We start from the raw sequence: 25,959 nt of genomic DNA on the forward strand, positions 1-25,959 counted from the left end.
TCGTGGCTCCGGAAGTTCAGCTGACTCTACGTCAATCATGCAAAATGGTTCCCTGGGAGGGAACCAAATCTAACGCTAAGCCCTGAAGACTTCATGAAGTGCAGACTTCGGTAATGCATTTACCACTTGTCCGCCAAAGTGGTCCGCGAGTGCAGAACATGGGTTGCGTGATGTTGCCATTGCACCGTGCTATCCATCCCTACTGAGAGGAATGCAGTTTGCGACCCCTTATTAGCCTGCATAGATCCGGCACAACTACCCTACTTAAGAATAGCCTACTTGTGTGAACTGCATCTAGATGTAATTATAATTCATGTGATTTTGGTTCCAGTATTTTCATTACAGTCATGAAAAAAGTCTCCGATATGAGAACCTGTCATGACCACTTCTATTTGAAGTGTGTGTAAATATTGTAACCTTGTCACAGAAACTGCTAGATCGCTCAGTTGAAATAAGCTTTAGAAGTAAAATAAGTAACATTGTTAAGTAAAGTAAATAAGCTTCTCAACCAAACATGGCATTCTGCAAACACTGATTATTTCTGTGCATTACATTTAAATGAATAAATACCGGCGACTGTGAGTAAATGAACATTATTATTATTATTATAAAAGCACTGCCCCTTGGAGAACGATTGTGACGTAGGCCTACGTTGCTACGTTAATGATTGACACTGGGTGGGCAGGGAAATCTAAACACTTGTGTTTGAGTTCATCTGAAGCTGAATCTCTATAGCCTATTGTTTATTCCAGATTTCTGGATATCGATCCCTGACAAACGAATACATCTAACCGAAGAAAAAAATATATAATGTCGGTAGGTAGATTTGATCCATTTTATGCGTAGTTATCTCATTATATGACATGTTGTGAAATTAAACAGGTAATTTGCTTGTTGGTTATTTAAATTCAAAGCTTATCATAATGCAAATTCATTTTTATGAGTTTACGTTTACTTTTACGTTTTATTTTACGTTTACGTTTAATATTACTTAGTTTAGTAAAAAGTAATAACCCTATGGTAAGATGTTTGATAATTAGCCTACGAAAGGTAAGCTGGGCAATGGCTTTAAAGTTAACAGTTCATGTTTTAAAAGTGCTTTTGTGCTTCTCTACAGAAAACAAAAAGGAATAGGTTGTGAAGTCTATATCGTTATTTCAAACATGTCACTTTAATTAAAACTTCACTTCGTCATCACCCACCATTTAGCAGCCTACATTAGGCTACAAGTCCGGGCATGTCGGACTTGTAGCCTAATGTGAGCATCTGACGGTATTTCACGAGTGTCAGTTCAGCCAAGGCAATGCGCAAGTACGTAGATAGGCTGGAGGCGGTAATTGAAGCTTAGGCTGACGTATATTTACAATGCTAGAGGTCCGTGGTGCTGCGTTTGGTGTGATCAGAACTGATGCCCACGAACAAGGAAGTGGTTCTACGTTTTGTGCCAAGATCTTGCAACTCTTCGGCAATCACCAGGTTTAACCAGCAGGGGGCATCCAAGACACGCATTTCAGTCGGTATGGAGCCGAGGTCTCGATCTCCAATCCTGGAGTGCTGCAGTCGTTAGAGACCACATTCCTTGTTTCTCAGGCCTGAATTATCTACTGATTGAAAGGAAACCACAAAAAATATGCAGACACTCTCACCCTCCTGGCTTGGAGATTGAGGCCCTGATGTTGAGGGTTAGATGTAGACCATTCCTGGCCAAATTCCAGAGACGATGTCTCACCTGAATCAATGTATCATTTTCTCTTTTGGTTACAGCATGCCAAGGACCTGATGTACCCTGCCTTTGAGGCAGAATGTCAGAGACACAAGAAGAAGAGACTTGTGCAAAGTCCCAACTCTTACTTCATGGATGTCAAATGCCCAGGTGAGCAAAGATGAACAAAAGAATTAGAGAAGTGTCAGAAAAATGACATTTCATGCAGCGCACACCTGAGAGTGGTGTGGTCAAGGAGGCTCCGTTTGACCTGCTTACACCTTTAGGGTAAGTGCATGGGTGTGCACCCATTACCACGCCATTCTAACTACACCACTACCCCGTTCCGTATTTGTGTCAGGCTGCTACAGGATCACCACGGTGTTCAGCCATGCCCAGGGGGTGGTGCCGTGTGGTGGCTGCTCCTTCGTCCTGTGTCAGCCTAGAGGTGGGAAGTGTCGTCTCACTGAAGGTAAGAGACAAAGAGTGCAAACCCAGAATCACCTGTCTGAAGGCCCTTGTTTGGGGCCCCCATTTTTTATGGTCATAATAAAAACGCAATGAAAGGAATGATGCCCTATGACAGCTGTATGCTAAACTATAATACCAGTGGATTAGCTTTATTTTAAAAATATTTATTTTTGCCATTTATCCACTTTCTTTTCAAAGTCCATCATCATCTGCTTTGCAGATGTTTTTCAAATATAATAAACAAACCACAGCTGCCTGCTTTACTCCAGTGTTATTAAGATCTGTCTTAGCAAGTTTTTTGTTTTTCCATCGAGGCCCACCTGTCTATAGACTGCAGTTTTGTTGACAGTGGAATTGATGTCTTGATGCTGTTCCAAAAGGGTGTTGCATTGGTCAGTCTTTTTGCTACTACAGTAACGGTGAAATTATTTAAATCCTCTTTTCCTTTTCATTACCAGGCTGCTCTTTTAGAAGAAAGCCTCGCTGATCTTTTTGTTAGAAGGAAGCTGAAGATGAGTCTCTACCCAATCTTCCAGTCTCTATCCCCAGTGCATGACCAGCAGGCAGGTGGGAGTCACATGGCCATGTTTAGTCAAAGACAACAGAGAAAAGAACATCAGGTGTAAAGAATGGGTTGCCTGGTAGATAATACCTAGGTTACTTATGGCCCTTGGATCCATAATTGTGCAAGGATTCGCTTAATGGGGCCAAGCTGTCTTTTGCACAAAGATGCAATATGGCCTGTTGTCCTCACTCCAATGTGATTTTAAGCAATTTTTCTAAATGCTGTATGTATTGTTCTTACTGTGGACAGCAGCATTTCTTGTGGAAGTAACCTTGATGGCTGAGGTACTCCAGTTTATCTAATCTATGTATGCATTCGCAACTTCTGTGATTAAAGACTCATTAACCTCCCGGGGTCCCTTATTGAAATTATTGGCTCTCTGATTTGGATATATTTGGTATATACTGGCGGAGACACACATGCGTGCATGCACCCACACACCCACACACATTTAATTTGTGCATTTTGCATAATGAACAGATTTTATTATTTACATAAATGAGCATGCAAGCATAATTAACTACAAGTGTATTGTTTCTGTGTTTTTGCTTCAGTATGTTGAAATAATAACAAACATGATTTATCCACTAGGGGTCATAGAAGGAACAAACCAAACTTTTTACTGCTACATGGTAGTGCTAGAAAATAACATGATTATATGTACATAATTGTACTGGTTCCTATACAAATGCAAATTTCACTCTAAAATATGAGGATAGAAAAATCAGTGACTAGATTGTTTCTACAGTTCTGTCGGCTGATTTCCTACAGGTTCAGGTCATGTCCATATGCAGACATCTTCAATTTTGGAAATGTAAGAAAGTATATACTTCCCTCTATGTAACTAGTGGGTGGAGAATCGTTGCCAAAGTGGATTTCCACAGAAATGAGGAATTGATGGTCTTCATTAGAGTCCCCTGTAGTTGGTGTGCTGTTCTCTTACTGCATGCTGTAATTACACCATTCCTATTTCCCTGGGGTCCTGGAGTGGTATAGATTACACTGGCACGCCTTGATGCTGCATTCCAGTGACAAACACTGATGTCTAGATAAAGGTCTAGACCTCCAAAGTTTACTCAAACTATAGGCCCTAAAATCTCATCTGTAAAGAGGAAACACACATAGTATGCCCATCTGTATGTACGTATACATGTATGTGAATATATATGTGTACTCAAAAGGCAGATGGAATTCCATTTTTGTACATTTACCTTTGCTTAATAGTGTCCAAATGTCAGAAAGTGTTCACATATTGCATCTGGAGTATTTCATGTAGACAACATCTTCCCTTTTGGAAGTTAAAAAGATCACCTCAGTTGTATGTACCAGAATACAAAAAATTTTTTTGTAAAAATTTATTAGATTGAAAGCTGGGAAAGTGAAAAAGTTTAATACAGGATTCAGTGAGACAAATGAGAGGCACTTGTTCCATGGCCCAATAAAGAGAAGCATTCTCACCTGAATATTAAAAACAAAAAAGAAAAACCACAATTGTAGATGAAGTTTTTGTCCTGGTCTAACAGTCCAGACTGCATACTTTGGTTCTGAGTTCTCCAGCAGAACAGTGGTAAAATTCTGAAGGAGTAAATGTGCTTTAATTCTGGACGATCTACCATCTACTATATACAACTGGTATCCATTATTCACTAGATTGTGATTCCAGTGCTGTATTTTTGGTTCCGTATATATTTCCCCCTACATAAAACACCAGGAATGTTTCATTTAGACCATTGACATTGAAATGCAGAGTTGCCCTCATGACCAGTGAGTGGGATTGACAGACACCTTAGAGAGAAAGTGATGGGCAGACCTCTCACATCTACAAAACTAAAATGTGTGGAGCATAAATTATTTTATTTTTGGTCCCGAAGAGGTGTATGTAACATAAAAAACCTATTTCAATATTTCAATAACGTCCTTCTTTGGTCCCATTGGTTGAACATGTTTCCAAGCTGAAGAGCCCCCTAATTAAACCTTGCAACCAGCCGCTTGAAGTGTTTCTGCTTCCCAAGAGCTGTCCCCCACTCTCAACATGAGTGCTAAACTCATCCCCAGTCTCTGTATGTGCTGCTTTGTAAACGCTAGGGTAACTCAATGCTGTAAACATCTGTTAGGAGGACCTGGGTGTGTGGGGGTGGAATGTACTCTACATTTCAGTGGAGACACAATAGAGAGAAAGCTGTGACTTTGGAAAAGAAGCATTGCAAATACAGACATAGAGTGAATCCCCTCTTTTTCCTGGGAATAAGACGTTACAGACTGAAATGTGGAATGAAACTGAATATCCATGGAATGTTGCTAGAACTTTCTTCTGCTCCCTCTTCATTTTTTTTTTTTTACTTTTATAAGCTGTTCAGCTCCTGCAGTGTCTGGTCCAGGACTTGATGCATTCCCAAGTTTTCCTCTTTGGCACTTGACAGTTTTTCTGGAAAACAAATTCAGTAAGTAATCTTTGAAACACAGAAAAATACCAAAAACCACATGACCAGCTTAAGAAATAGTGGTGGCAATGTCTGGTAATTTCCTATATAGCTCAAAAGCTTTTGTGCGACAGCTAATGTCTTAGATAACAGTCTACACTATCGCAAATGGAGTTTTTATGTATCTATCATCTGCTTTACATAACAGCTCTGTCCAAGCTAAAGGCTAAAACTTCTATGCAAAACCTTGCCAACCACTGGTTAAGTACAAGGCCAAAGTGGTTTGAACAGCTCAAAAGTATGTGGTGACACCGAATGTGAATGTCGTTTGAATTCCTGCTGTCTTATGGATTTGTGAAGCATATTCTTTGCATTTGCACCATCATCTAATATAAACAATGCATTAGATTCAGCTGATATCAGCTGACCAAGTACAAAGGGCATTTGAGTGTGCTGTGGCATGCATGTCAAATACTGCAGCAGTGGGCATATACCACGGACAAACTGTTCCTTCACATAAATAAAACACCATGTAGTGTGTTTGTCCAATGCATATGGAAAGTACAGATATAAGGTAATTATGTGGAATATTGAGTTTTCATAAACTTCACCTTTTCAAATACATTTACTTATACAAGCTATTGTCTCAGTTTGGCTTGTAAAGTTTTTGACCTTGGGTTACACAGCAGTAAAGAAAAGCAGTAATAGATTTCTGAATGTTGAATTTGAAAGCAAGAAGGAAATCAGAGGAAAATAAAAGTTCATAGGCCAGAAAGCACTTTATTAAAGCTTTCATTTACAGGCTTTCTCACAAGGTGGGTAGACAGTGAGAAGGCACAGAGAGCAGGAGAGAGGCCAGTGTTTCAAAATGGCAGGAAACACGGCAGGTTCAGCAGTGAGGAAATGCAGAAGGAATTCAGGTGCTCTCAACAAAAGCTGAAAGGGCAAAGGTCATCTACAAGGAGGTCATGTCATTGAGGGCGTGGTCCAGCTCCTCACTGATAGCCTTGTACTTCAGCTTCTGAGCATAGAGTTCATCTGAAGGTCAATGGCCAGCAGGTAGAGAGATGCAGCAGTTTCAGTAGCATGATCAGAGGCAGCAATAGCAGAGGCAAGGAAATGAAAGAGAAATGGTGATTAAGGGAAAGAAAAGAGAAGAAATGGCACAGGTCAGTAGAAGAAAGAGAAGGTTTGTTAAAAAATACACATTTAATAACAACGGAGGAACTCAATTCAAGTGGTCTCTTGCTAATAGAAACTGGAACATAGGTTGTATACTCGGTGCATAGCTCCACAATATTATTTTGTTACTAGTCACAGTGGTAGTCAACCCATAGCCAAAACAATTAGTATTGGTTTATAATAAAGTAATATCTTTTAGGTCACCTATATTTGGAATATTTGTGAAAAAACAATATTCATATCGAAGCATCGAGAATCGCTGTACTAATAAGCATAAATATTTTTTCGGTGCTTTTTGTCTGCTATAATAAATTTGTTGGCTCTTGAACTGAATCAAATCTTTTCCTCCTGGAACTATTTTGCTAGTTTCTTGCAAAAACATCCACAGTGTCATAAATAGAATGATCTTTTAAAAAGATAAGTGTTCCAGACAGTGGAAACATCACACCACTTGATCAACTCTATCAGTTTAAATGTCAGTAATGAGTAATTAGAGCCAGTTTGCATACTCTCAAGGGTTTGAAAACAAAATAAAAAGTAGCCTCAACACAGCCTTGTAACCTGCAGATGTACATCCACAAAAGCCCTGCATCATCGCAATTACCCAAAGCTAATCTATCTACATTTATGAGGAAGATACAAAAAGTAACAGTGAAGATTTTATTGCAGAGTTTGAGTTTCTCCAAAAAAATCTCTCACTAATGCAAATAATTCATTTAGAGTAAAAGCTGTGATTTCCCAAATTATCTTGTGTCTTCTTTTCTTAGCCTTTGTGTACCCATACCTGCACCCATTGAGACTGAAATCTCTTTTACAATAGATATCTGGTCTACAGCATTTTGTACATTGGCAACAGAGTAAAAGACATATTTGACATTTAAGAAATTCCCCTAAGCCAGGGCTTCCAAAATGTTTTTAATCAGGCCTTATCCCTTTGATAATAGGACATTTTTTATTCCCCCATCCCCCAACAACTTTAGATGTTGTTCCCTTTTTGGTTTCTAATGGTACTTTTCTTCCCCCTTCAACCCTGACTGCACCCCAACTTTGGGAACCACTGTCCTAGGCCAACGCCACAGGCTGAAACCATGTCACTTGTCTCCACAGGAAAAACACTGCTCATACCTTCCAGGTCATCAATGGACTTTTCCAGTTTGGCCACTGTCCTCTCAGCAAATTCTGCACGAGTCTCAGCCTGGGGCGAGACATAGAAGGAGGCAGGGTCAGCACAGGGGGCGGGCACTCTATCTCAGCCTCATCATGAAGCACGTTCTCACAGCAATGCTCTGGACACTGAGCATAGAACCTTACCTCCTTCAGTTTGTCAGTGAGCACCTTGATTTCCTCCTCATACTTGTCCTCTTTTTCTGAGTACTGAAAAATAACAGGAAAGTGGTTTTTGTAACCTAAGAGCAACCCACACGCGCATACACACAGTAGTAGAAAATGTTGTTTCTACTGTTACGCAGGAAGCTGTGGACTCCATGGTAAACATTGCCCTGTTGTTGAATAGTTATCTTTTTCCACATGACCTGGTGAAATGACTGTGATGTTGACATGAGTGTAGGGGAGTATGCTGTTTTGTGACGTCGACACAGAGTGGGGCAGTGATAAGAGTTTACAACATGAACAGCTGCCTTATATGTAATTGATTCAAGTACAATACCTACCAAACAGATAAAAGTGGATTGTGAATCACAAGAAAGCAGACTGACAGAGAGCCAGTTCTGTGTAATTCCAGAGGGTCTTGAGCATGTGTACATTCAAACATGAATCAGAAGAAAATGAAAGGAGTTTTGACTACCTTCTCAGACTGAGCTTCTAGAGACTTGAGGTTGTTGGTGACATTTTTCAACTCCTCTTCCAAATCACTGCATTTGCTGTAAAGATGGGCAGAGACCAACAGACAGCTCTGAGATTTTTCGACCAATCACTCCATGCACACTGGCCCCTGCTTATGCCCTCCCATTAGACCAGCTGTTCAACTTAAAACTGACAGTAATCTGGGAACTGGACTGCGGTACAGCACACATCTGTTACGGCTCAAATGAGTTGACTAAGTCCTTAAGAGGAGCCATTTCCTGCTGTCCAACTTCCTGACTCTCTTTAAAAAGGGGAGAGAGAAAAACAGACTGTGGTTTAGAAGACCAGATGCAATTGTTAGTCACAATATGCATTTAAAGCTTCAAAAGATATTCGAACTCCAGTTCAGCATAACATCATGTTGAGTGCACACACCCTGTGCGACAGCCTTCCAGCAGAGTTCTGCTGCTGATGTGGCTTTATCTTGGACTCTAGTACTTTCCAGCTTGACAACATTTGTAGTTTTAAAGCTTAGAATTATATGCCCCTGTCTACAGATGGTATAGATCTGATAAGTCAAGGTTTTGAAGCCTACAATTAGACATGTCCCATATCAACGTACTGTTGCATCTATGTACAACATGTTTATTTAAGCAGTCCGCATCAATGTGGATTGCAGTCATGCTACAAAACAGCTTGTGCTCCTATGGATAAATGCAGAATTCACTAAGTTCCAAGCAAGTCAGTTATCATGCAAATTCACAATATCCCAGCCAGGGGCATCACAGTGGGGGAATAGTGGAACTGACAACCCCAGGCTCCAAGGCGTGGGTGGGGGGGGGGGGGGGGATGGGTGCTCAAAAGAACTAAAAAGATGGTTTTGGTCTACAGTTTTAAGTGGGCCCATAGAGACTGCACCTACACAGGGCTCAGAATTTTGTGCTACACCCCTGGTCCCAACACTGCGTCAGCATGCAGTGATAGGAGAATGTGCAATGCTTACAGCTCTGACACTTCTGCTCTCTCCTCAGCTCTCTCCAGCTCCCCCTCCAGGATAACCAGTTTACGCGCCACCTGTGACAGGCCAAGAAAAGGTTGAGTAGGAAAGAGGGTTTCGGAACCATGACACAGACACATTTTTAAATCTGCAGGGAGCTGACTCCACACTGACCTCCTCATATTTGCGGTCTGCCTCCTCGGCAATGTGCTTGGCCTCCTTCAGCTGCATCTCCTGGATCTCCATCTTCTCCTCATCCTTCATCGCCCGGTTCTCAATCACCTTCATGCCCCTGTCGGAAAACACAAAGCGAACCGTTGAGGACATGCAAGAAGCAAAAATTTAGGTCAGCCAACCAATGGCAGGCAAGCATACAATCCAAGAATCCTTTGCTCGAGCCACCTTTACTGACCTCTCGCTCTCATCAGCTGCCTTCTCGGCCTCCTCCAGCTTCTGCAGCGCCGTGGCCAGCCTCTCCTGGGCCCGGTCCAACTCTTCCTCTACCAGCTGGATCCTACGGTTCAGAGCTGCCACATCCCCCTCAGCCTGGGAGGAAGAGGAAGTCAGAGGTCACCACGGGGATCAGGACATGCTTACAGCAGTGTGACCTCTAGGCTAAAGATCATGTGAAGAGGATTGCCTTTCTGGACAGCAGCAATCCTGCACGGAAGCAAATGGATCATTCACGCCCATGTATCAGCCAGTATGCAGAAATTAACCTGAAAAGGGTGAGGTCTGGTTATTCCCTATATATTCATTTGATGGGATAGAAGGTGGAGTTTGGTATCACATTATTAGGGTACCAGCAGTTGTTCCAATGACTGACTAGAAAAAACTCACAAAGGAAAGTCACCAATACGTCTATACCTAATACCACAACACCATAAACAACAACAAGTAAGCTTTTCAATGTGATGAAATTTGATTGAAAGGAACACTTAATAAACAAAGAAACAGAATTTCCCCATCCGGTCAGCAAGACATCCTGGGTGAAACTGAATATGCTGGACAGCATAGGGGTCTCTTACAACAATAAACAATGAAGTGAAAAAAACAAACACTTGTTCCCTTCCTGAACACATCTACCTCACAGGCAGTTTAACTCAGAGAATGGACACAATACAAGCCTAACAATATCGAGTTGAGCAAGTCCATGCCACAAGACCAGCAAGAGAGCCTTAAGCCAAGCTGCACACTTAGTGATTACTCCACTCTGATAATTATAAGCAACGCTGTAAAAAAAAAAAGACCAGGGAATCACACATTAACATCTGTTACACTACCTGTGTCATGTGCCAAGTTCTACAGAAAGTCGCCAAAGGCAGAACTCTTGAGACAGAGCTGAATGTGAGGCATGCAAAACCAGGCCTCAGAGAAGATGGAGGCTTAAGGAGCACAGGGGAAAACTGTAATTAGGGAAATCCACAAAGAGCTCCCTTCCATTCGCTCATGGGCTGAATATTCGGTCTACGGGCTGGTCAGTTTCTCTGTGGAAACTCTTGGCTCTGTAAAGGCATTACTTCCTGAACGGTGGCACATGCGCCATTACTTGAGCTCTCCACATTTCAAGGCCGACTTAATGCAGTGTGACGTGTGCACGGGGGGGGCGGGGGTGAAGCAGGACCTAAGCAGGAAGGTCTCAGCTAAATGCCACACTGTGGATGAGCACACAGAAAGGGGTGGTAAAATGCAACATGTGCTCAGTATTAATGTCAGATTGTCTTTGTTACATACACCCTCTGAAGCAAAGCATTGCAAACCCATTAAAGCTGCTATGAAAGGCGACGGAATTTCCCCACATAATGCAGATGCAGAGTCACTAACAGGAAACCATGACTGATGTAAAAATACACTGGTGGACTGTCAATCCCCGATCCATAACCACATTTTTTTACCAAGATAGTTACAGTAGCAAAGGGCGGTGAAACCAAAATTCCACTGAGAAGCTATTTCTCAGTTTTTGGCAGATACATATTACTTCTAAATGAACAGCTACCATATTTTCAGTCAAAAAAAGAGAATATTTTTCCATAGGCAATTAACTGATGTAAAGTCTCAGTATGCAAATGTCCACAGACATTTATATGGATATAACCCCAGGATAGCATCAGTTCACATTGCCTGTACATTTATTTTGCACTGAGAGGGGGAATACAACAAAGAATGGGTGAGTTTCAGCAATCTGAGAAAAAGTTTAAAATGGCATTCATCTACCAACTTCCTGTCAGACACCTGGCAACAGTGATAGCGTTGCAGTCTCTCTTTCTGTCTTCCTGTTTCAGTGTGAGCATAAATAAGCCTAAACTGCCATCTGCCATCACTTAGGCTTGGCCCGGAAAAATAACAGCTAGGTTTTAATATATACAAACCTTTTCAGCTAAACACCCACTATTTAAGTACTGCTGTATAAATCTCAGGACTTACGACAAGCACAAATACTTTTTTATGCAAAGAGATACAAATCTCTCACAAACTGTGACACAAACATCTGTGATACATTTCAGAATAATCATAAAGACTACAGACGTCCTGAAATGAACTTTTACACATGACACAAAATGTTGAAGGAAAATATTAAAACAGGAAATCAACCCACATTGCATCCTTTCTTTCCCCTTCCCCACTGTGTCACTCCATTCAAAGGGGAAGAAAAAGCCTTCACTGGCCACGCCCCCTTACTTACTCACTGCATTCTACGGCTGCCAGGGCTGTATGCCTTATATGGTAAAACACACTCCAGAGAAGGTCTGTGGTAGAATGTCAGGAAGATGTAAGAGTAATCACAGAAAAATCTAAATGAAACCATCTGTACGAAAGGGAATCAGGATAAGACAGATACCAACGACAGGGACAGCCTGGCAGTCCCTACTTATCTGTCATGCCCACATGACACAAAATTGTCCCTAAATACAGAAGAACAACTTTTGAGCAAATAATAATAATAATAATACAATTAAGTCAAATTAAAATAAATACAGGAAATGTCTAACTTAACTGCAAATATAAAGCTACTTAAAATAATCTAACAAAATGTGCTGAATTAATTCTAGAGATGATAAAATGATAAGTGCCACAAAGTTCATTATATTATACTAAAGTTTAAAATGTATGGTTCACAAACAGTTCAGCCAGAAACTGTATGCCATAAAACAGTGATTATTATATTAATAAAAAGATACTTCCTCTGCACAAGCAATGAAAACAAAGTGACCTTGCTGCTCTCTGTGGCCTTTAATTAAACTGACTTTTTAAAAAAACAGTCAGAGGTAGCCAGTGTATGCCAAAAGCCATCTGTAATGGAGGTCACTGGACATACTTGGCAGCCCATGACACAATAACTCTGCACACTGCTAGTTCTTCAGGAAGACCCCTCTCAGCCCTGTGGTACAACATCCACAACGAAGCCTCTTCAAAGTGTTTCATGTTCATTTGCAGCTGGGAGGCTGTGAATGCTGCTTTGTCCTCCCTTGAGTACACAATAGTATCACACTCAGAGTATATCAGCTTTCTTGCTATTGGTTGTCACGTGCTACATATAGCTGTGATACCTTATCAGCACTTTTTCTCCTTTATCTCAGTTATTTAAATTCACAGCTAAAGAAAGTAGGGGTATAAAATGTCTAACTCCAATGCCTTTGCTAGCATTGAGTAAGAGAGTAAAAGCAAAATTGATTGAGTGAGATGAGGAATCTAATTATCCTACGCATGTCTGCATAGTGGTTTAATCACAACCAAAAGGCTCACATTTATATGCATATATTCCATCAGGTGCATTATGAATTGTGCCCATTCTCTTACAACCCCATCTGCATTGCAGGCAAAGTGGCTCTCAGATTCAGCCCAGTTAGGGAGAGATATGAAAAGGGGCCCTATAAATTTCAGTCGCATGTTCCATTTCCCACAGTCCTGCACACAGTACCAATGCAAATGAGATTGAGACTACAGGATAATGAATTAATTCACATTCATTTTCACTAAGTGCTACCATATTTGCAGCTCTAGTCAGTGCTAGCCAGCTGTGTGGTTTCAGCCTGAAAAAGCCAGGAATCCAAACTTAGCAAAAAACAAGAAAACATAAAGGCAGGGTCAGAGCACTTGTTTATTTCAGAACTTTCCTTCCTAAAAAGCTCAAGTGAAGACAAGCAAGGCTCATTCAGCTCTTCACCAGAAACCAGGACCACAGCCCTATGAACAGCAGAGGGTTCATGCCAAATCAGGTTAAAATAGCACTTATAAATCTAACATCTTAGCTCATACATCGCAATGCTTCCCAGATATATAACTGCATTCAAGCTTGCAAAAGTCATCACCACTGTTAATGCAAGGGAATCTTCAGAGTTAAAATCCCTTGACTCCAGACTGTAGCATGGTTCTTAATGTTTCTAAAGGACCGACAAGTGGTGTGTGGGATTCCATATAAGTTTACTGTAAGCTAAATATGGAAAGTGGCCCTGTTCCCACACTGCCGGTCCCAGTGAAATATGAAGTGAAAGAAGGACGAGTAGCCTTCAGAAGCACAGTATATGTACATCTGTGTTCTTATGGGCTACACTGTGAGAATAAACCGGTCCTACTGACCTTCTGCCCTACTGGACATTAAGAAGAGGAAGACGTCTTGACTTAGTTAAACATTTCTTCCGGTGAAGAAAAGTGAAGCATGTTATGCCTCTGGAATTTATCGACTGGCTTTTATATTTCCCAGAAAACTCAGCCCTAGTAATTTTATTGTCACATCTTGGCCGATGTATTTGAAAATGCTTGCCGTGCTTTTTCCCCATAAGTATCCGTTGATAAATGCTCATTGCTAGGCCAACTCACAAAGAAAACTGACCTATTACATGGCAGAATCTAACAGCTCCACCAGAGCTTCAGGCCTTTCAGTCATGCTTTGAAATCAGTTTTATGAATATCAACGTTTCTCAGACGTTTCAGTGTAGTAATGGAGATATACTCTGACTTAACAGTTCAGCAAATCTTAGGCTGTAAATAAATAGCATGTAGCATTAGCCAAGCACTTGACTCACAGTTTCCAATTAAAACAAAACACTGAAATATTAGTAGCTGCAAACCCCTCCTGTATATTGCAGAACCACACAGGACAGGGAAGGATGTAGCCTAGCCCAGTAAAGTGAATGGATCCAGGTTTTGAAAGGTTCTGCTTATCTGACCAGTCATCTGGGCTTTAGGAGAGGACAGGAAGCACAATAGTAAAACAGGCAGTCAGCGTCCTGGGGCAGTTCCTGAGAGGCAGAGTCCAGGAAGAGGCTAAGCTGGTGGAACATTTAGTGTGGCCACCACTCCCTCTATAGGAAGGCCTTGTAGAGTTACAAATGGGGAGGGATAATCATCTGAAGAACAGAGTGCCAGCATCTCTAAAGCAGTGGGTGCCAAACAACAACAAAAAACCGCAACAAATTCAACAAATTTCTGGTTAAGACAAAGGCCATGGTGAGAACTTACGTCATAACATCCAGACCATTTCTTTATTCAGGAGAGGTTTGAAATAGACTTAAAAAGTGCATATAAGTTACAAGGATTAACTCTGAGTAATGAGGACCACTTCAGAAATAATCAGGTACATACAACATTAACAGTCTTTTCAAAGAGCCTATAATGATGAAGGCTAGAATAAACTATTCACACAAACATTAAAAAAGATCTACCAAAAAGCACTTAAGATGGAGAGTGATACAAAGTGTTTCTATTCTGCAGATTAGTCAAAAAATATAATGTGGCAAGACATCATATAAAGCTAGAATGCCACATTACACACTAACCTATAACCCCCTAGACCCTTTCAAAGTATAATAAACCATTTTCATGTATACAGCTGATTACAAGTACAACATTAATGACTTGTGGTAAAGATGAGCTTCAATGTTCAAGAGTGTGCAATTAAAGAAAGGGACCAATCTAACATGAGTACACGGTCTTAGCAGTGATAGGACCCTGTTTAGAAAGGGCAGCAGTTTGCTTCCCAGTGGAGTGGCAATATGTCATCCTGTCTGTGCTCATCTGTGAACATCAGGTTTGATACTCATCAATGCATGTCTCAGACTGCCACCTCACCTCACCTGGGGGTCAGGTCAGGACCTAAACAGAAAGATCTCACAAGGAAACCCTGCTTATGCCTTCAATGTCTAATTGAGTACAGTATGATCAATTGTGTAACTGATTAAATTATGATTTGAGGATCACTTCTGGACAGATTACAGTTTAAAAAACAGGGTTCTTGGGGGAAATGCACTAGTGTTGGCCCTCTTTCTGCAATCTTTACATTACATCACCACACCACTTATGGAAACAGCACAACACACCATAAACCTCATCCAAATCCTGAATCACATTTTTCAAATATGAGGTCCCTGTCCTTCCTATTAATCTGTTATACTACTTAAGAAAAGAGTCCTCCCAAACACACTTCACTGTCAAGGCAGTGAATGCATAATTCCATGATTTCTTTCCAAGGGAAACATATACATACCAGAACCCCTGGAAGTTTCTCACAATTATTATAAAATGTCCAACAGACTAACCAGGTAGAGGAAATGCTGAATACCTATTAAACTATTCAAAAAAAACCATATCATTTTATTTTGAGGACTATTTAGATCTTGAAAATTCAATGTACATGACCAGTAAAGTGCCAGATATGGCTACCACAGCAATATTACATAATCAAAACTGAGTCGGTAGGCTACTGGATTTGTCTTTAAAACAAGTAATACGATTCTTGTTATTATAAGGATTGGAATTAACTTAACTGCCAATAACAGATTTCAACGTCAAACAGTGCTCTGAAGTTAAAGTTACTCATAGATTAAATAAGTTACTATAAAATAACCTGCAATAAGTTATGCATTATGTTGAAACACTGAAAGGAATGTAATGTAACATAAATTCACTATACTTCAGAAGAATTCAAACTGAAAACAAAACAGACAAATCTACCATTGTAGAAGGTAACTAAGTAACAGTCACGGCAAACAAAGCTTATTGAAAACAACGGTCGTACTTTTGTTTCAGTACCAGTTTCAAACCCCCATAGAGTAAACATTAAGGGAATAACGACATAAGTTTAAGCATAAGTGCCTCTGATGTCGAAAATAAACGGTCCCTGGCACACGACAATTAGAACCGCTAAGTACGAGGCACGCGCTAGGACCTTCAGGGATTCGGTTCATTTTCACTTTTTATAGAGACCAACGCCTTGCATTATACTCATACTCTGTACCCTGTACCGGATGATCAATGAATGTGCGTGGCAATTTTTTTTTTAAATTCAACATTTTAACTATCCACGTTTACACAACAAAAAACCTATTCAACGAAACGAAGAAAACAGAAAGGCACATGAAGCAATCGAGTGAGCAGGAAGAGTAAATATTTTTCTCACTTTCTCTCGAAGTTCCCGTTCACTGTCCAACTCTCTCTGTAAAATCTGGGCTCGGTCCTCTGCTTCGTCGGCTTGTTGCTGTAAAGTCTGGATTTTTCGTTTAACTGCGTCCAAAGAATTCAGACCTGCCATCATCATATAGGATAGAACTGATCTAAAATATAGCCTAAACTTTGTTGAAAACAAAAATAAACTCTGCCAAAACGGTTTTAATACAAATCAATGTATAAAAGTGTAAATATATTTAAATAGTATCAACAAATTGTAAGAAAAATTAATATAAAAAATCTTTGGTGCAAAAATATTTCTCTTAATCGGCTCTCAAGTGCAAAAGAAAGTTTGATTTAGACCAAAAAAAGTAGCTAGTTATTTCCCAAATGGAAATTCTGCCTCAGTTCAGTACAAAGAGCTTTATGAAAGTACAAAACGGCTACTCTCACAGTGTCATTTAATCCTTGGAATGCAATATTAACGCGTTAGAGAGGCGAAGCGTTCTAGTTAGGAAAGGGGAGATAGAAAGGCAGGATTGTTCAAGAAAGTTAAGGCTAAATCCTCCAATCCTGAAGAGAAGTGCGCTTCAGATGAGGTCACGGTTTCAGTAGGAGGCGGGGCGTGCCTGGATGATGCTTTTCCGAGGAGAGTGTGTGAATGTTCTCGTTTTACCGCTGCAGTCAAGAGGATCTTCGTTTTCACATTTTAGCAAATAAGAGAAAAGAGATGCATACTATTACTACTATGTCCTACGTTGTATTTATCAAGTTTATTTGGTTGTCCATTGTACTGGTACATGTCATTCCAATATTTCCGATCGTTTGTGTATTGACAGTAGACTAGTTATCAAACTGGGATATGTGATGAAATGCGCAAGCCTGGACCATTCAATACTGCAGCCAAGTGCCCAGGGCATTCATACACATCCCCCAATAGGATCTGAGTGTGGTTTTTTATCCCTGGTCACAGTACTTACCCTGAATGTACAGCATATTTGTATGTATGAATGAGTCTGTATAACTGTACAAAAAAGTTACCATCAATAATAGGAACGAATTAATAAATGAATATGTGCATCAATTATAACAATCCAGAAAATCCAAACTAAATGTAGCTATTGAGTGTTGTTTCCTTGTGTGCTTGAATGTGACAATTGACTATTGTCCTTGCATCACGCTGTAACTGTCACACAGCAGTTACAGGATCCAAGGAACTCAAGCTGCTCTACAAATGTTAGGAATGTCACGTGATTTCTGTTGTATGCTGGCTTCACTTGAAATCTTTGGGCAGCGGCATGCTCTCACATGGTTTTGATTTCTCACAATAATTTGTATAATGGATCTCTTGTAAAAGGTTCAGAGTCAATGGCTTTCAAGGACCATTCAAAATGTATAAATGAATAGGTGCTATATATGTATCTTTTCAGCAGTTTGTGTTTAAAAAATTGATGTACTATTCATGCAGTTAGAAATTTCCTTAATTCTTTCATTCATTGTTCGGAGTCGGGGTGTATATAGTTTCCAGCTTCCCATCTTAACAAACTGTCATTTGACAAAATACACAATTGTGAACTGCAAATGGCTGATGTATTCAATCTTTGACAGAAACTATGTATGTTCTAATTACAGGAGGAAAAACTTCAGTTTCCCCTCTAGACTGTTATGCAGCCATGACTGAGTGGGATTTGTTTAAGTGCTGTACTTTCAGGGGAATAAATATAGTAGTGCAGAATTATGCCCATTGCTCTGTTCGGTTGGGGGAGAGAAAATTCAGCTGGTTGCCATTTAAGGCCTCTGTTATTTTGTCTGATGGAAATGCGGGATACTGCTCAGAAGAATATGGCTCTGCGATTTACCCACCGGAAAGCACCGAGCATTGATTTCATTAGACACAGGAGTGTGGGGCTTGCTGTTTGCTCTAGCAACATTCCTGGAATTCCTGAGCTGCTGCACAGCGAGTGGAGCCTGGTCTCCCCACGGTTGTGTGGGCTTATCAGTAACACGGCTGCAAACGCAGCGTTTCGTCACACAACTCACTCCCTCAATGCAAACTTTATCACGTCCCCTGTATCCTATCCTCCCCTCTGTCGAATGGCATGGTGAATAGAGCTGTACCACGTTGTTCATTGACATCCTAATGAATTGTATTTAGCCCTTGCAGTCCAGTGACTATTTCCAAGGGAAGGCAAGTCTCCAGAAGGCTCCACTGACAGCCCTGAAGCCCAGTAATCCTTTTCCTTCCTTGTGTGGGACACAACTGTAGATTTCCCAGGGAAATCCGAAAACTCAGACAATACGTTTGAGTTTCTGCATGGAAATGAGAACACAGGAGGATCAAAGTGACAATTTTACCCAGCATTAAAGCACCCATGGAGGTACATGGAGTCTCCATCTTACAAGTTATATAATATTGTACTGCCACTGGATTAACTAAAGAGAAACTGGTGTGCTGCATTCTATCAAGTGTATCTTATTTTTACGTTTATTTATTAGGTGTTCCTCGTTTTAATGTTCTAATGTTTTGCTATCTGTATGCCACCATAGATGTTTATTTATTAAGTCTAACTGTAACTGTTGCACAAGAGATAATGGACCCAAGGTGCTTATGTGTTAGGAATTTACTCTAATTTTGTATTGATATTTTTCCAATTTAGAATGACTTAGTTCTATTCTTAAAGGGATAGTCGCGCTAAACACTAGTGTACCTAACAAAATTTATGTCCAAAAAGTGAACTATCCCTTTAAGCCAGTTTCATTGCTTCAACCTCCTCCTTCTCTGTCAATTAGAGAGAGAACAGACCTCACTTCTTTGAAACACATGCTGTTGTTGGCTGCAACTTCTTTTACTGTGACTTCCGTCAGTTGAGCTGGTTCAGTCCTTTTGTCAGACCAGCACACTGGCAGAGTGCAAGTGCCTGATTGGCCAGAGGGGGTAGCTACCCACCAATCAAATTCCTCCCTCCCTGGGTGATACTGCAGTCGATTATGTGCTGCTCCACAGAGCTGCTGGTATTAATATGTTATGGATTCAGTAGCAGCACCCACGAATGACTTAGCTATTATTTACAAAGCTGATATGATGTGTTTTAGCCTATTAGCAACATTTTATTTGTTGCATTTTTGTTTTCTAGCTCAAGGTTAAATTTATGTCCTTACAAAAATATGAAATAGTATGGAGTGGAAAGTTTCTTACTCTATTAACAAAGTTGACATGCAGTTTATATTGCTGCTTAAATGAAGGCATCACCTCTCTTGAGAAGTGGACTGACGTGGAATTGTCTGTTTTCCTCAGCTCATCATTCATGACTAAATGGACAGGGATACGAACACCTTCACCAGACTCCTCATGAATAAATGGACAGGGATATGAAGCACCTTCACCGGACTCCTCATGACTAAATGGACAGGGATATGAAGCAACTTCACCAGACTCCTCATGACTAAATGGACAGGGATATGAAGCACCTTCACCGGACTCCTCATGACTAAATGGACAGAGATACGAAGCACCTTCACCGGACTCCTCATGACTAAATGGACAGGGATACGAAACACCTTCACCGGACTCCTCATGACTAAATGGACAGGGATATGAAGCACCTTCACCGGACTCCTTGTGACTGAATGGACAGGGATACAAAACACCTTCACCAGACTCCTCATGACTAAATGGACAGGGACACGAAGCACCTTCACCAGACTCCTCATGACTAAACGGACAGGGACACGAAGCACCTTCACCAGACTCCTCATGACTAAATGGACAGGGATATGAAGCACCTTCACCAGACTCCTCATGACTAAATGGACAGGGATACAAAACACCTTCACCGGACTCCTCATGACTAAATGGACAGGGATACAAAACACCTTCACCGGACTCCTCATGACTAAATGGACAGGGATACGAAACACCTTCACCAGACTCCTCATGGCTAAATGGATAGGGATATGAAGCACCTTCACCGGACTCCTCATGGCTAAATGGACAGGGATACAAAACACCTTCACCGGACTCCTAATGACTAAATGGACAGGGATACAAAACACCTTCACCGGACTCCTCATGGCTAAATGGACAGGGATACGAAGCACCTTCACCGGACTCTTCATGACTAAATGGACAGGGATATGAAGCACCCTCAGCGGACTCCTCATGGCTAAATGGACAGGGATACAAAGCACCTTCACCAGACTCCTCATGACTAAATGGACAGGGATACGAAACACCTTCACCAGACTCCTCATGACTAAATGGACAGGGATATGAAGCACCTTCACCAGACTCCTCAAGACTAAAGCTGTGTTTCGGGTGGAATGGCCCTTCTTGAAAAAGTGAAAAACTAAATTGTGAATAAGTGATCTAACAGATGTTAAAATCTCAGACAGTATGCCTGTCATATGTACGGAAGAGGATTAGGGCCACGTACAATTTCTTTTTGAGTTCTGACTTTAAAGTCAGAATTCTGAGAATAAAGTCAGAATTCTGAGTTCTGACTTTATTCTCAGAATTCTGACTTTAATCTCAGAATTCTGACTTTAAAGTCAGAACTCAAAAAGAAATTTTCACATGTGACCCTAATCCCCTTCCGTACATATATGAGCCTGAGACATAGAAATGCTGACAGAATATGGACTCAAAGATCCATTTGGTTATATCTGACCTTCCCCACCACTTTAGCTTCAGTGCTTTTTTAGATTAATTTAAACTGTTATGAACTTATAAATAGAGCATGTGGTGGAGAGGGCTAGTTTATTGTTCGAGTGATATGTATCTAAGAGGGATGGGGAGACTGGGCCAAATGGTATAGTTTGTCATGGAGTGCATGTGGGCAGACTGCGTAGATACAATTCTGGCTTCAATACTCACATCTGTGGCCTTCTTCTCTGACAGTTCCAGTTTCTCTTGGGCATCCTTCAAGGCTTCGGAGTATTTGTCCAGCTCATCCTCGGTGCCTTTGAGTTTCTTCTGCAATCCAATCAGCTCTTCTTCCAGCTAGAAAATGTGTCAAAAAGGTGCATTAGAACTGGACTAGAAATCAGTCTGCCCTACATTGACTCCAAATATGTCCCATTACATCATAATGATCTTACCTCATACTGCTTAATTATTAATTTCAGAGTGTTCCAATAATATTCAGTTATTCAGTAACTGTCAGTTGTCAATTGACTATACAGCACTGGCACACACACACATCTGTGCACATAAAGTTAATGGTTGGCTTTATTATCTTCCAAAAATTCCTACTGCTGAGTTAGAGAACCATAATTCTCACAGCATAGTATTAAGATAGCATTGTTATATAATAGAATAATATCCTTTGGCTTTTCAAGGTCTAGAACAGTCATTGGAAGGACACAACGTCTCTCAACATCAGTACAAAGAGAAAAATGATTTCTTATGTTTCATTTCTAGACATCACACACACATTCCAATACTTTTATTTGTTCATTGCCTGAGACAAACATCCATTCAAAAAGCATTGGATGAGATGAATGAAATAAATAAGTGTACTTATCGAAAACACGCTTCTTACTACAATAAGAAAACACTGATCACAACATATTCATTTTGTTCGGCTTTATTTGCACACCCTGTTCTTTAAATTCAATTCCATGAGAAAACCACATGATAGAGAACCATCCATTATATGCCTGTTCATTTAAGTTGTGGTTTTGTGCTGGACATGGCATGATAAAGTTGACTGCTGAGCTCCTGATGTAAAATAGAGAGGGAGCTCAGCACCCCCACTGTGCAATTTCCATGTGAACAGCACTTCTGAAGCAACGCATCCTTCAGCATCAGTTTCCAATTACTGGATGGCTTCATCTAGAGCTTCTGAGTCAGGCAAATCCTGGAGAGCTGGCAACAGTTCTTCACCATTCTGGCAAGGATCTGGCACTGTCTGTATTTTAAAAAATTGCCTCAGCCATTTTGAACTGGTTTGGGGAAGGTTTCATTTATAGTAAAAGCCTTAAGCTCTGAACTCTGGGGAGATTTGAAGTTGCAGATCCAGCAAAGGTGGAAGTGGTGACTACATGGTCTGGTCTCCCTCGGGCCACAGGTCCGGAGTGCTTGATTCTCAATTTATTTTTAGTTAGGACTAACAAGCCTTCTGGTATGTGGCTGACTTGCCACCCACAAATCAACAGATGATAAGTATCATTAACTAAAGTATGGCTCCATCTGTTTAACTCCCTGGAGTGGTTCTGATAGTCCTCCTGGATTCTGACAGACTATCTGCTGTTGTCTAAAAATACAGTTGGTGTTTGCAGAGCACTGGTGACGGCTGCTACCTCCTTTTCCCCGGCACTGGAAACTCTTGTCAGGCAGTGTGATAACAGCCCTCACGGCTGTCTGTGCTTCAGAGCCAGTGCCAGTATTCAATATATCAATTCAATTTGGGTCCATTTTATTCATATAGCACTTTTTGTCAAGACTCTGTCACAAATACACTATAGAGAAAAACAGGAAATGTAAAAATTGGGATTGACCAAGTTTGAACAATGAAAAAAAAATTTTTTTTAAAAGATTCCCCACTGGGAAGAAAGAACACTTGATGAGTGGTGGAAAAAAGCACTCTGCTGGGAAGAAATTTTGGATGGAAGCCAGCTATAGAGAGGCAGCCCATCCTTTGCTGGCCAGCCTGGTATCAGTAATTAGCCTAAATGGCAATAGTGAGGTAATGTGTAATCTATGGGAATAAATAATCATAGCGGTCAGACTGATTATAGCCTCAGGTATTACACTAGCTAGTAAAATAGTCAGAGCAAAGAAGTGTCTATTAATATGCAGGTCAGAATAGCAAGACGATTCATCTCAGCCTCCAGGGTAGGGTTTTATCGCCGGCTTGAAACAGGGGAGGGTCGGAAATGCATTCCAGGAGCATTTCAACCACAGCGTGATCAAGCACAGGCTCACACATCAATCTTCACGCCAATCCCAGAGCGGGTCCTACAGTCTACGTTCATCCTCTCCGCACCTGTGACACACGACTTAATGTCCAACGTCCTTAGGGCCGGTTCGTCCCCCACAAAAATTCCTACATTCCAGCCCCGTGCAAACATTTCTATAGAGAGTATGTATATTTGTACAATGTGCAATGCCTCTGGGTGAGGCACCAAAGTGCATATGTGCATGGCAGCCAGCATAGATTTACAAAATGAGCCTTTACTGGCCAGTGAGTAGCTGCATTACTCAACATGGGTATGTAAAGTGGTTCAGGCAGCACAGACTGGGAAATGCAGAAAGTAGACAGATGCTGCCACAGTGTAGTCGGGAATATCTGTGTATTCCTGGCGTCCTGTTTTCAGGCTGGTCCCTAAGTGCTTCTTTCCCAAGGACCCTTGGCTGTCAGATGGAAGGCAATCCGATCACAGCGGTTCAAGATCAGCGTCTTTTTCCACTCCTTGGATAAGGTCCTCCCTGAACTTGAAACTTGTGAGTTTAACCCACGGCAACAATTTCTCGCTTTGCTTTTCCCTCCGGCAGCACCGCAAGCTTGTGTTACTGCAGTCAGTGCGCTTTCTCTCTCCTGACAGATGTCTCAACTTGTGAAGGGCGCTATTCACTGGCAGAATCAACTGAGTGGGACCCAGTGACCTGAAGAGTCAGTGGAGTCTTTTCACTCTGCCTGTTTCGAACTTCCTCTGTTTAACTATGCTCCTTGAGGTTTTGATACATTGAACAAGCACGTACAAGGGTCACGCTAACTGTGAGCGGGTGAATCACACTGAAATAAAGTAGTTCAGTCACCCAGATTGTGTTGAGAGGAAGAAATACTGCAAGATGTTTGAATTTGTCTTCAATTTAATTTTTTCTCTCTCATAACTACGTAATGACTGTGAGTGCATATATTGTCTGTTTACATAAAAACGGAAGAAATATGAAAAAGAGCAGCAGTTCTTGTGATTCATTCAAACACCACATGAAAAAAACAAGACATTATGACATCATCTGATTACTAGCAAGATTTAAATGTCTGCTCATAATGCAAAAATACATAGCTACAGTTTTTGTTAATAATTGTTGAGTTACATTGTGTTCACACTGAGAAACAATAATTGAGGTGGGAGGTTCCTCCCTACAGAGAGCTATTGAACAGGTGTAACAACCGAGTTTAGGAAACCTGTTCTAATGGGGAAGATCCCATTTGTGACACCTCTTCATTTCAGGTAGGGCTAATGGAAATACAGGAGATGTAAGCAAAGGTAATTTGCAGAATCTGTGGAATTCAAACCTTAAAATATCAAAATTTTCTCATTATCAGGAGAAAAATAATTAATGAAAAAAACAACAAAAGCAATCTTTTTCACAGCTTTTTACAGATGTCCAATTAGAGTGACATGCTATGGCATCTCATCGCAGGTCTTTTACAGCAATGCGACTTTGAACTTTGCCATGGACCATGAGGTGCCCGTAAGCCTGGTGTGTGCCATGTCATAACCTGAGGATGTTTTATGTGCAGTTTATGCCCTTTCCTTCCTCTACTCACCTGTTTGCATTTGTCCTCGGCTGCCTTCTTGTCTGTTTCGGCCTGCTCTGCGCGGTCAATGGCATTCTCCTTGTCCAACTTCAGCATCTGCATCTTCTTCTTGATGGCCTCCATTGTGGCTGTTTGTGTTGGGTGTTTTGTGACGCAAAGAAACTGGTAGAGTAAATAAAAATGGACAACTAAGTATAGTTCAAAAAAATAAAAGGCAGTCTTCTCGGGTCTAAGATTGAGGTCTAAAATGCGAATCAGCAGAGCCTGCTCTTTTTAAATCAGGGACCCTGAGTCTGTAGACAGAGGGAGAGAGGCAGACAGGCAGTGAAAGACAGAGAGTGAGAGAGAGAGAGTTAGAGAGGAGAGAGCAAGTAGCGCAAAGCGGTTCAGACTCAGACCAAGGGCTGCCCTCAATGATTTAAGCTCCTACAAAACCTGACTGGAGGTTTTGGAGACAGTCCTGGTCCCTGGTGAACCACCCCCCCCTCCCCCTCACGACACACACTCTCTACATCATCCCCACCACTCAGAGTGCCCCCCCCCCCCCAAATCTAAACCACTCAAAGCCTTTCTAAGGAATGACTTGGACTGTAGTCTCTCATAGCTCCCAGCCAATCTCCTTATTTGGATTCCTGTGTTTTATTAAAAAAAAAAACATTGGAGGAGAGAGAAAGGTCCTGTTTCCACATTTAGCCCCAACACCAAGGATAAGATACTGGACATTCAGATTGAAACACATGTCTGTTCAACTGTAAACTGGAGTATTGAAGAAGAAGCGTTAATGCTGGGGGGAATGATTAAACTTAAGTAGCTGTATGAAAAAGGAGGGATGTTGCTGGAGTAGACACATAAGTCACAAGTCCCAGGTCTAGGAGAGACCTCCAGATTGCTCCTGGTCCAACGTTTTCAGCCAGATCCACCAGCCAGACATTTTGGGTTTTATTCAC

At 41.1% G+C, this 25,959-nt stretch overlaps 2 protein-coding genes across 6 annotated transcripts; one reads left to right on the top strand and one right to left on the bottom strand.

The window, feature by feature from the left end:
* The first annotated feature begins 2 nt into the window (after window positions 1-2).
* On the top strand, window positions 3-3,088 carry LOC118225376 (40S ribosomal protein S27-like). Of its 2 annotated transcripts, none has more exons than XM_035413672.1 (4): window positions 3-110; window positions 1,765-1,873; window positions 2,064-2,174; window positions 2,632-3,088. In XM_035413672.1, the coding sequence occupies exons 2-4, from the start codon at window positions 1,780-1,782 to the stop codon at window positions 2,658-2,660; spliced, it is 234 nt and encodes a 77-aa protein (XP_035269563.1). In that variant the 5' UTR covers window positions 3-110; window positions 1,765-1,779; the 3' UTR covers window positions 2,661-3,088. The 2 variants fall into 2 exon arrangements, with proteins under 2 accessions (XP_035269563.1, XP_035269562.1); XM_035413671.1 differs by lacking the exon at window positions 3-110 and adding an exon at window positions 660-816.
* A 998-nt stretch (window positions 3,089-4,086) lies between these two features.
* tpm4a (tropomyosin 4a) lies at window positions 4,087-25,483 on the bottom strand. Of its 4 annotated transcripts, none has more exons than XM_035413660.1 (9): window positions 25,022-25,483; window positions 21,397-21,522; window positions 9,553-9,686; window positions 9,315-9,432; window positions 9,147-9,217; window positions 8,145-8,220; window positions 7,652-7,714; window positions 7,466-7,535; window positions 4,087-5,163 (listed from the first exon to the last, which is right to left on the bottom strand). In XM_035413660.1, the coding sequence occupies exons 1-9, from the start codon at window positions 25,133-25,135 to the stop codon at window positions 5,081-5,083; spliced, it is 855 nt and encodes a 284-aa protein (XP_035269551.1). In that variant the 5' UTR covers window positions 25,136-25,483; the 3' UTR covers window positions 4,087-5,080. The 4 variants fall into 4 exon arrangements, with proteins under 4 accessions (XP_035269551.1, XP_035269553.1, XP_035269550.1 ...); XM_035413659.1 differs by lacking the exon at window positions 4,087-5,163 and adding an exon at window positions 5,913-6,196 and having other exon boundaries at window positions 25,022-25,481; XM_035413662.1 differs by lacking the exons at window positions 21,397-21,522; window positions 25,022-25,483 and adding an exon at window positions 16,537-17,034 and having other exon boundaries at window positions 4,113-5,163.
* Between the last annotated feature and the right edge of the window lie 476 nt (window positions 25,484-25,959).

The sequence above is a fragment of the Anguilla anguilla genome, chromosome 4, assembly GCF_013347855.1.
Source record: "Anguilla anguilla isolate fAngAng1 chromosome 4, fAngAng1.pri, whole genome shotgun sequence".
In the NCBI taxonomy this organism is placed as follows: Eukaryota; Metazoa; Chordata; class Actinopteri; order Anguilliformes; family Anguillidae; genus Anguilla; species Anguilla anguilla.

Coding starts and splice junctions, on each gene's coding strand:
- LOC118225376 (XM_035413671.1), top strand. Junction 1,874..2,063: donor CATGGATGTCAAATGCCCAG/GTGAGCAAAGAT, acceptor TATTTGTGTCAG/GCTGCTACAGGATCACCACG. Junction 2,175..2,631: donor GAAGTGTCGTCTCACTGAAG/GTAAGAGACAAA, acceptor TTTCATTACCAG/GCTGCTCTTTTAGAAGAAAG.
- tpm4a (XM_035413660.1), bottom strand. CDS start 25,135: ATGGAGGCCATCAAGAAGAAGATGCAGATGCTGAAGTTGGACAAGGAG. Junction 21,523..25,021: donor CCGAGGACAAATGCAAACAG/GTGAGTAGAGGA, acceptor CACATTTTCTAG/CTGGAAGAAGAGCTGATTGG. Junction 7,536..7,651: donor TCACTGACAAACTGAAGGAG/GTAAGGTTCTAT, acceptor GTCTCGCCCCAG/GCTGAGACTCGTGCAGAATT.